The 14,119-nt window shown below is 47.5% G+C and overlaps 1 protein-coding gene across 1 annotated transcript in view; it reads right to left on the reverse strand.

Moving 5' to 3' along the window:
• The window catches only part of LOC146209879 (solute carrier family 41 member 3-like), a 173,079-nt gene that overhangs the window by 31,393 nt on the left and 127,567 nt on the right, over positions 1 to 14,119 (reverse strand). Inside the window, exon 8 of the mRNA XM_084581421.1 lies at positions 7,915 to 8,195. Within this exon, the coding sequence (XP_084437547.1) occupies positions 7,915 to 8,195 (281 nt within the window). The remainder of the gene's footprint in view (positions 1 to 7,914; positions 8,196 to 14,119) is intronic.

The following is a 14,119-nucleotide window of genomic DNA, read 5'->3' on the forward strand; positions in this document are numbered from 1 at the left end:
TACAGCTTTCTCATCTTCAAGGAGGATTTGAATACTACCGCTGATGTAACAGCGACGCCGTATCATTCCGAAGTTTGGTCGGATGCCTAATGTTACAACGGTCGCCAGTGTGGATGTGTCTGAAGCGACGAGTATGGCAGATACAATTCGACAGATCGTCCACGCGGAGCTTCGGAGGCATCAAAATATTGGGGGCCACGTCAGACCAGTCTACAGTGGTAGCTGTTCGGAAGACAATACCCAATCTTCTACCGGTTATGCTCCCTCTGTAACAATTCCTTCGGACATCCGATGCTCCGCAGCTCATCGCCCGAACATGCAACCTCCAACCATCAACGCCCACAACAGTGCGCACTCTCGTCCTCCTCATCGACTGCATCCAGAACACGATGCGTTTAATCCAAGCGACGATGAGCCTTACATCGATTGAACGTGAGCCGCCAGTGTTCTATGCCTGTGGAATGATCGGCCACATTTCGCGTTTTTGCCGCAATCGCCGTCCATACCAGCAGTATCGCCGACAGTGAGCGAACTCCCGTGCAAGGTTTCCTGCAAACAATGAGGATTCATACAGAAGACCCCCTGTCCGGAATGAGTACAGAGCAACAGCGAGCCGACAAGAACGCAGAGTGGTGCTGAACCGAAACGAATCCCCGGCCTCTGACCGCGGCCTGACACCACCATCTCGGCGCCTACGACGCTCCCCTTCTCCGCGAGGACGGTCGCCACCTCCGGGAAACTAGTGAGTGCGGCCAATGGAGGTGAGGTCGCAAATTATTCTAGCTTACCTATGCCTCTGCCCGTTTCGATGTTAAAGAATCGAATTGAAGTGTTTGTGGACGGTGTACGTACAATGGCGTTGTTGGACACAGGTGCAACGATTTCTATTATAAGCATCGCTTTTAAAACTGCCTTGGTCGTGAAATTATGTTTGGTTGGGATAGGGCGGCGGCATTGTGTGGTGTTGGTGGCGAACCGCTTAACCCACTTGGAGTCTGTTTCGTGAATCTTGCTATCGCCGGCCACACATTCCGAACTGAATTTGCAGTACTTGCTCGATTAACGCATGACGTAATTCTTGAACTCGATTTTATGGAACAATATGGGGCCACTCTCGACTTTCGTAACGGAGACATTTCTGTGAGCACTCGAATTGATTCTGCTTTGTGCAAAAATTCGTGGACCTATCCCAGCACGCTTTCGGCTTCGGAGGGCAGTTATTCCTGCAATGTCAGCAGAGTATATACAAGTTGTTAGTTCAAGCTGTGCCAACAATGAGTTCGATGCTGTGGTTGAACCACTCACCCTCAACTGCGCGAAGAAATCATTCTTATTCCCCGCTGCGTCATCTCAGTCATGAATGGCCATTCTTCTTTGTGGACGACTAACTGCTCTAACGAGCCTGTTGTATTACCACGTGGTCTAAAACTTGCCCCTTTTACGACGACGCTTTTAAATCAGTGGCAGTGCTCAGCACAGACAATTCCCAGCCTACCGCATGCTCAGAAGTAGATAAGAAAACATTTCTTGCCATGATTAACAAGTCCCTGCCAACAAGTGACCGTTACAGTTTAGTAGAAGTTCTGCCGAAACATACTGAGGCTTCGATTTCTCTCGGGACTCACCACCACGGATTCCTATTTCCCGTACTCAGCACCGAATCAATACTCCGACTGGTGATCCAATCCGTCAGAAACCTTATCGTGTATCCCCATCAGAGCGCCAAACAATCGAAGAACAAGTTCGTGATATGCTGCATAAGGGCATCATTCAGGAATCATCTAGTTCGTGGGCTGCCCCTGTGATACTAGTCAAAAAGAAAGATGGCACATGGCGATTTTGTGTTGATTATCGACGGCTGAATACTGTTACCAAGAAGAACGTGTATCCCCTGCCACTTATTGATGACGCCATTGATTGTTTACATTCTGCCTCCTATTTTTCCTGAGTTGACCTGCGATCAGGCTATTGGCAGATGCCCATGCACCCAGAAGATAATGAAATGACGGCATTCAACACCCCATATGGGCTGTATGAATTTAATGTGATGTCGTTTGGATTATGTAACGCTACAGCCACGTTCGAAAGACTCGTGGATACAGTTTTGCGCGGACTAAAGTGGCACATTTGTATGTGTTATTTGGACGATGAAGTGATATTCGGGACTGCTTAACAGTCGATTAGAGATTGTCTTGGAATCTATTGAGAAAGCTGGTTTGGTACTCATCTCCAAGAAATGTCGTTTTGGAGAACGCGAGACTGTGGTACTTGGACATCTCGTTGACAAGGATGAAATCAGGCCTGATCCGAAAAAGATCGAAGCTGTCACTTGTTTTAAACCGCCGAAATCGTTAAAACAGCTGAGGAGTTTGGGGGGCTTTGCTCCTATTTCCGGCGTTTTGTTCCGAAGTTTGCTGACCTATTATATCCCCTTACTTGTCTTCTGCAAAAAGATGTGCCTTTCAAGTGGACTGCTGATTGTCACTCCGCCTTTCGTCAGTTAAAATATATTTTGACATCTGGGCCTGTACTACGCTACTTCTGCCCATAGGCTCCAACAGAACTTCACACTGACGCCAGCGCAGTTGGAGTTGGTGCTGTGCTCGTACAGCGCCGCAATGGCAATGAACATGTCGTTTCATATGCAAGCCGTTCTTTGAGCAAGGTTGAGCGTAATTACCCAGTAACTGAAAAGGAATGCTTAGCTGTTGTTTTGCGGTGTGCAGCGGTTTAGGCCATATCTTTATGGATGTGCATTTAAAATTTTGACGGACCATCGTTCCTTATGTTGGTTTGTAAACCTTCGTTACCCCTGTAGACGCCTTGCGCGGTGGGCTTCGCGCCTACAAGAATTAAATTTTACTGTGTCTTTTAAGAGGGTTCGTAAGCACGGCGATGCTGACTGCCTGTCACGGTTGCGGCTTGAAACTACTGATTGCGACAATGAGATCTTGGATGAATATATGGCTACCATCTCTCCAAGCTTCCCCGATGTTGGTGAATTCAAGATTGCGCAGCGGAACGACAAGGAGTTGGCACCGCTTTTTGATGCATCAAGTTCCCGGAACCCTCCGCCCTTATTCTGTATTCGTGAGAGTCTACTATACAGAAAGAACTACTCGTCAGTAGGTGCGCAGTTTCTTCTGGTAGTTCCTACAAGTCTTAGGTGTCCGGTTCTTCGGGTAATGCACGACGATGCCACAGCTGGACACTTGCGTTTCGCCAGGATATTGCACAGGATTAAGGAACGTTTTTATTGGCCAAAGATGCGTCAAACTACTCAACGTTATGGGGCCAGCTGCCTACCGTTCCAGCGTTTCAAGCACCCAACCTCCTCTCCGCAAGGCCATCTTCAGCCTATAACGCCACCAAGAACCCCATTCGAACAGGCGGGAATTGACCTCCTAGGACCATTTCCCCAATCCTCCGACGGAAACCGCTGGGTAATCGTGTGCGTAGATTACCTTACGCGGTACTGTGAAACTGGTGCCATACCGTCAGCCACTGCTTCTGATGTCTCGGCTTTCCTCCTACGGTCTATCATTATTCGACATGGGCCTCGTCGCGTGTTAATAAGCGACCGTGGGCGACAGTTTACGGCAGAAGTTGTAGAGGAACTTCTTCGCCTCTACTCATACCATTTTCGCCATTCAACTCCTTACCACCCACACACAAACGGTCTTACCGAGCGCACCAATCGTACGCTTAGCAATATGCTCGCAATGTATGTCGACTCCCGCCACAAAAACTGGGATGAAGTCCTTCCGTTTATAACGTACGCATTTAACACTGCTAGGCACGACACGACAGGCTACAGTCCGTTTTTCCTTCTTTCGAACGACCTCCACGAACTACTCTGTGCACGGTTTTACCTTTCTCACTCCCTGCTGAAAGTTCACTCGCGCATAGTCTCTCTTTGCCTGAAGAAGCTCGTCGACTCTCTAGACTTCGCACACTTGCCTCCCAAGAACGCTACAAGCAATGCTACAACAAGCGTCATCGAGATGGTAATTATACCCCTGGTGATTTGGTGTGGCTTTGGATGCCGTTGCGTAAGCGCGGCTTGTCCCAGAAACTGTTGCACCACTATACCGGTCCTTCTGTTGTACTGGAACAGCGCAGTCAACTCTCCTAACTACCCAAGGTTGTCCTTCTCAGAAGACTCAAGTAGTCCACGGGGCCCGCATGAAGCCCTTCTGTCAACGTGACGAACCTTGACCCTCCCGGTGGGCGTCGCCTACGAAGGGGGCAGTGTCACGCACTCCCGCGGTCCTGTATTGGAGGAAGAGGAGGCTTGGCGGGATAAGCAGAAGAGGAAGAGGAAGCTGGTGTTGCCCGCTCTGGTGTGCTAATCTCCAGCGCATTCTAACATCTGTGTAAATAAACCTCGTAAAAATATATATACAGGGTTTTCAATGTTTGGGCGCTGGGATTTAAAACATTCCTATCCAAAATCTACTACACCATTCGAGCTGAAATAACGTTCACAAAGTAGTAAAATATAGTCTACGTTATCGGATAAGTGATTCAACATCGGTACTTGCCTAGATTTTCCGAAATCGAGAAAAACTGCTCTCTGCGGCATGCACAATTTTCGCAGAAGAGAGTCGAAAAGCTATTTTAACATGGTGCGTCATCTGTCGGGCAGCGAGGGAAGCGCGCCAACGGCCGGGATGGAGCTTGTCTCACTGCTCGACAGATGACGCATCATGTTAAAATATCTTTTCGACTCTCTTCTCCGAAAATTGTGCACGCCACCGAGAGCAGTTTTTTCTCGATTTCGAGAAATCTAGGCAAGTACCGATGCTGAATCACTTATCAGATAACGTAGACTATATTTTGCTACTTTGTGAACGTTATTTCAGCTCGAATGGGGTAGTAGATTTTGCATAGGAATTTTTTATATCCCAGCCCCTAAATATTCAATATCCTGCATATATATATTTAAAGGAGCGAACAGCCTACGTGTGCAGGACAAACCTTTTTTTTTTGTTTACACTGTTGACATTTACAGGAATTTGTCTTATGGTGAATATTGTAATAAAGAGCATTAAATGCAAAGCGGAGGGAAAAACAACGCGCCGATGGTGGCAGTCGCACCGACGACCTCAGAATGTCGCGTCGAGTGCTCTTCCAACTGAGCTACATGGACGGCTGTCCCCCTTCCGCTTTCTTGGGTATATATGTTCACTAACCGATTTTAAACATGTGATATGCACCAGCGCCATCCTCATCCATAGCGGCGGATGTGAAACAACCTATTATACCGCGAGCGTCAAGTAGCACGTGATCATTAGATAGGGCGGCAGCTGGACTACAGCCCTCTACGCTACCTTTGCGACCTCTAGGCTGCCAGAACCGAGACCCTCGCAAGCTATTAAGCAGACAATTGAAAGGGTGATGACGGACTCGTTATTAAAGCATTTAAAGGAGCGAACAGTCCACGAGTGCAAGGCAAACGTATTTTTTATGTTTACACTGTTGACATTTACAGGAACTTGTCTTGTGGTGATTATTTGAATAAAAAGCAATAAGTACAAAGCGGAATTTATATATATTTATATATACATTCTCATGCCTCCCTCTCACTTCCTTCTGTAATTTTCCAAACGGCTCTGAAGTTAATCACATATATAAAATGGATTGCAAGTGAATGAAAGTGCAGCGGGGAGCGGCAGAATGACGGGCGGATGAGGTTAAGACGTTTACAGGGTTCCAGTGTATACAGCTTGCACTGTACCATGCCACTTGGAGGAATATTGAAGAGGCCTTCGCCCTGGAATGGCATTTGGTCGGGCTGATAAGTCGGCTGACAGTGCCAATACCGAAACTTGCGAAAACATACTGCCAGCGGTAAATACCAAAGCTCTTGCAGAAGTACAAGTTCAAAGTGTTAAGGAGATTTTCGGCAACGAGGCTCTCGCTTTAAAAGTCTTCCCCTCCACGCGCTTAGCTTCGAGGTGTATGGCGATTTGCACTTTCGATTCTTGCAATGTGATGCGAGCGCCTCACTTTGGAAAAGTGCCTGACCGATCATGCGGGCACTCCCGCCTTCTAGCCCCATTAGTCGATGTGGGACCTACAGCGGTTTTGTGTGGGCGGCGCCAATTGGGCTTGGTGTTATTTTTGAACTATAGAGCCCGCTTGCTGTTGCGTGGGCCTTCGAATTCTCCAAAAGCCCCATTTAGACCGATATTGGACCTAACGCGGTTTAGCTAGGGCTGCCTCTTTTGAGCTTCGCGAGGGCTTTCCCGAATTGAGCTCTCATTTATATTCCACATGCCCTCAAGTAACCTACAAGTGGCCCAGTGGGGAAGCTTGTGGGCATGCCCGTTCTTTTTTTACCCACTACGGCCGATGTAGGTCCCACAGAGATTTAATTTGGGCGGCCTCATTTTGAATCTATGAGGGCTTTCCCATAAAGACGCCACATTTAGATTCGATTGCCCTCAAATATCCAACAAGGAACCCTTGCGGTCTGGACACAGGAATGTGATCTGCAGTAGCCCGAGAAACGCCGCTACGGCACCCTAGTAGCCGGGGCAAGCCTAAACGGGTTGTCCACGTTTGCCTCATCGGGTACCGATACAGGTTTTATGATGGTTGCCCAGCTCTATTTGCCTACATAGGCCCCACATTCTGTGCTACCTGGGAAGTAGAAAACGTGGCACGTGTGGCACGGACGGTATAGTACACCCCGCGCCTCTCGAGGAGTATGAACAAAGAAAAAATTGTTCCGCGCGCTACCATCACAGTGATAAGGCCGAGTGCCAGCGGCTGTTAACCACAAATATCAAGGGAGCAATTAAGTCATCTTACGTCTCCCTCTGAGGAGGCAGAGAAAAAAATACAAACTCTCTTTTCTTTCAGTCTCTACCGCTATACACAGAAAGGGAGAGAAAAGAGCGAGAGAATTATCTATCTACTGTCTCTTTCTTGAGTCTCTCACTCCTTCTAAAGAGGAAAAAGAGAAAGCTAGAAAGGGGAGAGAGGGTGAGAGAAAGGAAAAGGAGCAGGAGAAACGTAACTGCAGAGCAAGAAAAAATGAGGGGGAAAACGAAAAAAGATAGAAAGAGAGAGGGAGAGAGTTTCTCTCACTATCGGCAAATACATATATATATTTATATATATATAAATATATATATATTTAGCGGATTGTCGTTCACTGCCACAAATACACATTATTCGAGGGCACAGGGACCCTTCATTTCTTCCGCCCTAGTTGGCAGCACTGCGATGTCAATAAGGCGCCTCACAGAGGACGAGGTCAAAGTGACGCCGAAACTTTCATTGCCGCGAATTATTCAAATCTTTTTTATACCTTTAATAGCTCATCCGTGGCCTCAGCACAAAGCGTGTGCGTGATTCCGTAGGATATCAGCAGGGTTCTGGTATATATATATATATATATATATATATATATATATATATATATATATATATATATATATATATATATATATATATATATATATATATATATATATACCAGAACCCTGCTGATATCCTACGGAATCACGCACACGCTTTGTGCTGAGGCCACGGATGAGCTATTAAAGGTATAAAAAAGATTTGAATAATTCGCGGCAATGAAAGTTTCGGCGTCACTTTGACCTCGTCCTCTGTGAGGCGCCTTATTGACATCGCAGTGCTGCCAACTAGGGCGGAAGAAATGAAGGGTCCCTGTGCCCTCGAATAATGTGTATTTGTGGCAGTGAACGACAATCCGCTGCACGTCGCGATGCTAGATAATGGGTTTAACGTCGCGAACAAAAAAACGGTAAGTGAAGAAACAAAATCTCAGCATAGCATGTGTTCCCCACTGCGGTTGCATGTTAATTTACTAACACGTTTTTTCGATTTGTTTTTCACCTATCAACTCTCATTCGCCCTTATGGGTCTCGTGGTACCTGCCTGCGCGAGCGAGGCGCCGATGTAGAAGGCGAAGTAAGCGACGCTCATGGAGACGCGGCCGAAGCGCAGCGCCTTGGAGAGCACAGCGAAAAGCGTCTGGCCCGGAATCACGACGCCGAGCAGAGCAAAGGCGACAGCGGCCATGTCTCCACCCTGGTAGTACATTTGCAGGGGACCCACGCACAGCTGCTCGCCCGAGGGCAGGCAGCCCCGGTTTGACATGCGATTCAGATGGCTCGACAAGCTGCAGCAGAACACGGCCGCCAGGTTGCCGCCCAGTGCTGTGAGAGGGTGAGCAGACAAATCGCGTGGCAGGTCACCTTTTGCCGCGGTACTACCTGCGGATTCATCAAGACACTAATCTACTGACTGTAATTAAGATATCTATGTCCAATCGCATTTCTCAGTAAGAATTCACATTTTAGATCTTTCCGGTTAAGTTCACATGTCCAACTTAATTGCAGGTTGGATGGATGGATGGATGGATGGATGGATGGATGGATGGATGGATGGATGGATGGATGGATGGATGGATGGATAGATGGATGGATGGATGGATGGATGGATGGATGGATGGATGGATGGATGGATGGACGGACGGACGGACGGACGGACGGACGGACGGACGGACGGATGGATGGATGGATGGATGGATGGATGGATGGATGGATGGATGGATGGATGGATGGATGGATGGATGGATGGATGGATGGATGGATGGATGGATGGATGGATGGATGGATGGAATATAGGAGCGTCCCCTTTGAAATGGGATGGTAGCCGTAGCTATCATGCTCATTTTTCTCCCTATATCCTAATTATTGATTAATTAGGATACTGATTTTATTGATTCTTGACAATCTCAATTTTTATCCAGTACGGAAGTTTCTTTTAGGATAGGCACGCATTTGCACTTCTTGCAATGAATCGGCAGATTGGAAATGCAAATGCGTGCCTATCCTAAAAGAAACTTCCGTACTGGATAAAAGTCGAGAATATGTAGATCGAGAGCTAAAAGAAGCCATCTTCATAAAAAGTAAAGGTCTAGATTGCGTTAGCGAACCGTCCAAAGTGCTGTATCAGAGTGAGTTCTGTTTTCTAGAAAGGCGCGGTTGCATTTTCGTGCATAAATTTTAGAATCGCATTAAGATGCGCATGCCTGATTAGTTGAACAACTAATATCTTTATTATACCGCTTGTGGTATTTTCATTTTAGCGTTTGTCTGAAAAGATTTTTTGTTGTGATTGTCAGTTTTTTTACCAATTTTTATGATTGTCTTCATGTTACATCGGGCCCTATACAGCACGTGTCATAGATCAGTTTGTTCTTTCCGAACCATCGATCATAACTCTTTTTATCACTTTTAAGCCTGTTGCCCTTTATCGCTTTTTTGGTCCTTTCACCTTTTGACCTTTGCTGCCTTATCGCCGCGGTGTGCCTATAGACCAACACCTTGTTTACAAACAAAGGGGGCACTCGCGGCGCCGCAGCCGACTGGTGGTGAAAAATAGGCTTAGCGCCCATAGGAATACATGGAAGCGAAAGATTTCATTTCAGTTTTCTCATTTCAGAGAGCGCCTATGATGTCGTTATTTGGTACAGAGCAACCATGAACATCCTAGAACAGATAGTGAAAGTATGAAATCTCATTACCGAGGCTAAGCATTTTTAAAACACCGCGAAACGTAGGGGGGTGTGAGTTGGGAGGGCGACCCGTAGAAATACATGTAAACAGAACTTACCGGAACATTTTTCTCATTTCGCAGAGCATCAGAAGTGGTGACTGGTCGTTAAACGTTGACCAGCGCTTTGAAGAAGTGTGATAAAGTATGGTACGTTACGGAGGCAGTCTACTTTTAAAACTCCCCGAATAACCTGTGTTATGAATCCAGACACCGCCAAGAGGCAAGCTGGGTATAGCGAATCGCGCAGCTTTGCTTACAGTCTGATATGCTGCCGCATAGGGTAAATAAGCTTGATAATACTGTCGCTCCAGTGATACGTGCTAGACAGAATTACATGTAAAAAACAGTTGTCAAACGCCATTTAACAATATGAACCGAACGAGATTCGCGCATTGCAGCAGACGACAGCGATACCCACCGCGGCCGCCTCCAGCTCCGGAGCGTCTGCTAGAGACAGCGCCGGTGGTGCATTGCTGTCTGCAATTGTGCGCGGTCAGTTTATCGTGCTGTGAACCGTCCCGCAAGTCGCCAGACTTGCAGCACTTGCAAGGGAATGTTGTATGCCATGCAACATGATGTCGGGGCGTGATACAAGACGTTCACTAAAAAATGAGAAGGGTTCAACGCTGTTGAACTGAGTAAAATGTTGCGGTAAGTTGTGTTTACATGTGTTTCTAAAGGTCGCCCTCCCAACTCGCACCCGCATACGTTTCGCGGTGTTTTAAAAATACTTCGCCTCGTTAATGAGATCTCATACTTTCGTGATCTTTTCCAGGATGTTCATGGTTGCTCTGTACCGAATAACAACATCACAGATGACCCGTGAAATTAGAAAACTGCTTTGGAGTATTTCGCTTCCATGTATTCCTATGGGTGTTAACCCTACTTTTCACCCCCAGTCGGACCACGCTGGCGATAGAAGCGCCACCGCATCGTGCTTACGTCACAGATCGGTGTTGGTCTATAGACCAACACCGATCTGTGACGTAAGCACGATGCGGTGGCGAATAAGATCGGTGGCGAATAAGATCACAGATCGGTGTTAGACCAACACCGATCTGTGACGTAAGCACGATGCGGTGGCGCTTCTATCGCCAACGTGGTCCGACTGGGGGTGAAAAGTAGGGTTAACACCCATAGGAATACATGGAAGCGAAATACTCCAAAGCAGTTTTCTAATTTCACGGGTCATCTGTGATGTCGTATTCAGTACAGAGCAACCATGAACATCCTAAAACAGATCACGAAAGTATCAAATTTCATTAATGAGGCGAAGTATTTTTAAAACACCGCGAAACGTATGCGGGTGCGAGTTGGGAGGGCGACCCATAGAAACACATGTAAACACAACTTACCGCAACAATTTACTCGGTTCAGCAGCGTTGAACCCTTCTCATTTTTTGGTGAACGTCTTGTATCTCGCCCTGACATCATGTTGCATGGCACACTACATTCCCTTGCAAGTACTGCAAGTCTGACGACTTGCGGGACAGTTCACAGCACGATAAACTGACCGCGCACAGTTGCACACGGCAATGCACCACCGGCGCTGTCGCTAGCAGACGCTCCGGAGCTGGAGGCGGCCGCGGTGGGTATCGCCAGATACGCTGTCGTCTGCTGCAATGCGCGAATCTCGTTCAGTTCATATTGTCGTATGGCGTTTGACAACTGCTTTTTAAATGTAATTCTGTCTAGCACGTATCACTGGAGTGACAGTATTGTCAAGCTTATTTACCCTAAGCGGCAGCATATCAGACTGTAAGCAAAACTGCGCGATTCGCTACACCCAGCTTGCCTTTTGGCGGTGTCTGGATTCATAACGCAGGTTATTCGGGGAGTTTTAAAAGTAGACTGCCTCCGTAATGACGCACCCTGCTTTATCACACACTTCTTCAAAGCGCTGGTCAACGTTTAATGACCAGCCACCACTTCTGATGCTCTTTGAAATGAGAAAAATGTTCCGGTAAGTTGTGTTTACATGTATTTCTACGGGTCGCCCTCCCAACTTGCACCGCCATACGTTTCGCGGTATTTTAAAAATACTTCGCCTCGTTAATGAGATTTCCTACTTTCGTGATCTGTTCTAGGATGTTCATATTTGCTTTGTACTGAATAACGACATCACAGGTGCCCTGTGAAATGAGAAAACTGCTTAGAAATATTTCGGTTCCATGTATTCCTATGGGCGCTAACCCTATTTTTCACCCCCAGTCGGCTGCGACGCCGCGAGCGCCCCCTTTGTTTGTAAACACGGCGTTGGTCTATATAATGTGTGTTTCCCTTCAATAAAAGATCAGTTGTCAGTGAGCGCTCGTCCGTGTCTTCTTTCATGTGAATGTGTCGTTAGCGCTTCGTCCATTTTTGAAAAATGCTGGACCAACTAGCCCAACAGAAAGTCCTTCTTGAAAATTGTTGCTGAGGCAACTTATTCTTTTAACACGTACGTCTCACCCTTTCAGTTTTACTCAGACCACTAAACACCTTAACTCAATGTTTTTAGGCCCTATACACCACTGCTTTTAGACTACACACTCCGGAAAAACTTTTAGGCCCTATACACCATCGTATTTAAGTACTTCATTAAACACCTCACCTCGGACATTTTATGTACTTCAGCTGTCACTTCACCTTGTGTTTTGGCGCTCTTTGGCCAAAGATGCTCTTGCGCCATAAAAAATCAGTCCATCATCATCAAAGTCCTTCTTGAATGCCTTTCACCAAGACCGGAAGTAGTTGCCGCCGGCCGCTTGGTGCGCTACAGTCATATGGGCCGCTGGGCCCTATGAGAGTGTCCCTCTTTACACATCTCTGTCTCTATGCTACCGCTGCAGCGAGTGCCGTCGCGCGCGCGTCCGGGCATGTGCGCGCTGGTACCGCCATCCATCAATCGGCGGCAGCGCAACAAGTCGCGCGTCATTTCCTGGGGTGTAGTTTTCGCCGAGTGTCAGATCTTTACCAATCTCTTTCTCTATACGTGAGGCGATAGCGGCTGCGCCCCGATGCGATCATCGGCGAAGGATGGTGTACAGTCGAGCGCGATTTGAAGGTTATCGTGCGAGCGTTGACCAGCCTAGCACTCCAGGCACCTGGCGGCCGGTTTTAGAAAAGGGAAAACCATGATTTCGCACTCTTTTCTCCTTCGTCCGCTCTCCCATACAACAACCATCACCCCCGCGACAAACTCAACGCCCTTTCTCTCTATTCTAAGCTTTCCATTTGTTGCGGTAAAGTGTCCAATTTCAGATAATACATAGAATACGTCGTGCGCACTGCGATAACTGCCTTTTCGCAGAATAAAAAATAAACTGATAGCTCAGCAGGGAGTGACGGCTTCAGAAGGAACAGCAAAAAGAGTGAGGGAAGCTGACCTGATGCCCCCCTTCGCCTTGGCAGAGAATTCTGGGCCTTTGCGCTGTTCATGTTCTCGGTCAACGCTCGCGCGATAACCTTCAAATCGCGCGAAGACTGGCGTGCCGGGCGAGATGTTTCGATGCATGTTGCTACTCGAGAAGAATATAGTACAGTGACTGTGCAACGCGATGAACTGAGATAGGTGTGTGCGGCCGAGTGCGCTGTCTGTGCGGCGGCAGACAATGTGTGCACTGCACTTTTTCCGAACTGCTAGTGGCTTCCAAGCCGCTACTGGCAACGAGGTGAACATTGGCCTTGCGCAGCCGACAGTTCGAAAGCGTGTGCAGCGTGCAACTAGGACGGCGGCGAAAAAAGGCTTCTTTCGTCTCGGCAGCATACCCGGCGTCGTTGGCTTTGTCGACGGCACATCGGGCTTCCACGGCCTTGTGACGTCTGTTTTCAGATAAGAGATGCCAACATGTTTTGGGCCGTGAACCTCCCTGCCTGGGATCTTGGCATGATGCTTTTTTGTAGCGGCATTTTCGGCTGCACAGAGGGCGTGGCAGGCCTTCAACTAAGAGCCGCGCTGCTCTTTGCGAGATAAGTTACAGTAGGCTCCACATGCCTCACGTGTATTGCCGTTCTTAACTTCTAAGCTGAAACATAAGACACGTAGTACATTGTTGAAATGCCTAGGTAAGAAACGAAGATGGGAATGTGTGTGTTTGAGGCCGGTATTGAGTAGGAATGGGGCATCATTTATACCGATATAAAGTGCAATGCTGCCTTACAGCAGTGTTGCTGAAACGTTCAATCATTCATTGTTTGTACGCGCATGAATATCATAGTCAGCAAAACCTGCCAATGAGCTACTTGATGCGACTCTTTCACTGTTTCAGCAAGGCTGTTAAAATTTATGACGCTGTTGAGGTTGACAACGACGAAAAATGTAGTTAACAGCGTGCCATTTTCGGTTATGCTGGTGAAAGGAGCCCCTGTTGGAGACAAGGCTGGCAGTGCCATGGAACCACAGTCCGGCCTCTCCAGAAGGGTTATAAAACAAGGCATACACCTCCACAAGATTAATGGCGTATAACTGCATCGGCCTGCTGAAAAGCCGCTTCCGGTTCTTGCAAAAATACTAGACGCTCCTTTACCAGCCAGAGCG

This window comes from Amblyomma maculatum, chromosome 1 (genome assembly GCF_055883805.1).
Source record: "Amblyomma maculatum isolate TAMU_Amacu chromosome 1, ASM5588380v1, whole genome shotgun sequence".
Classification (NCBI taxonomy): domain Eukaryota; kingdom Metazoa; phylum Arthropoda; class Arachnida; order Ixodida; family Ixodidae; genus Amblyomma; species Amblyomma maculatum.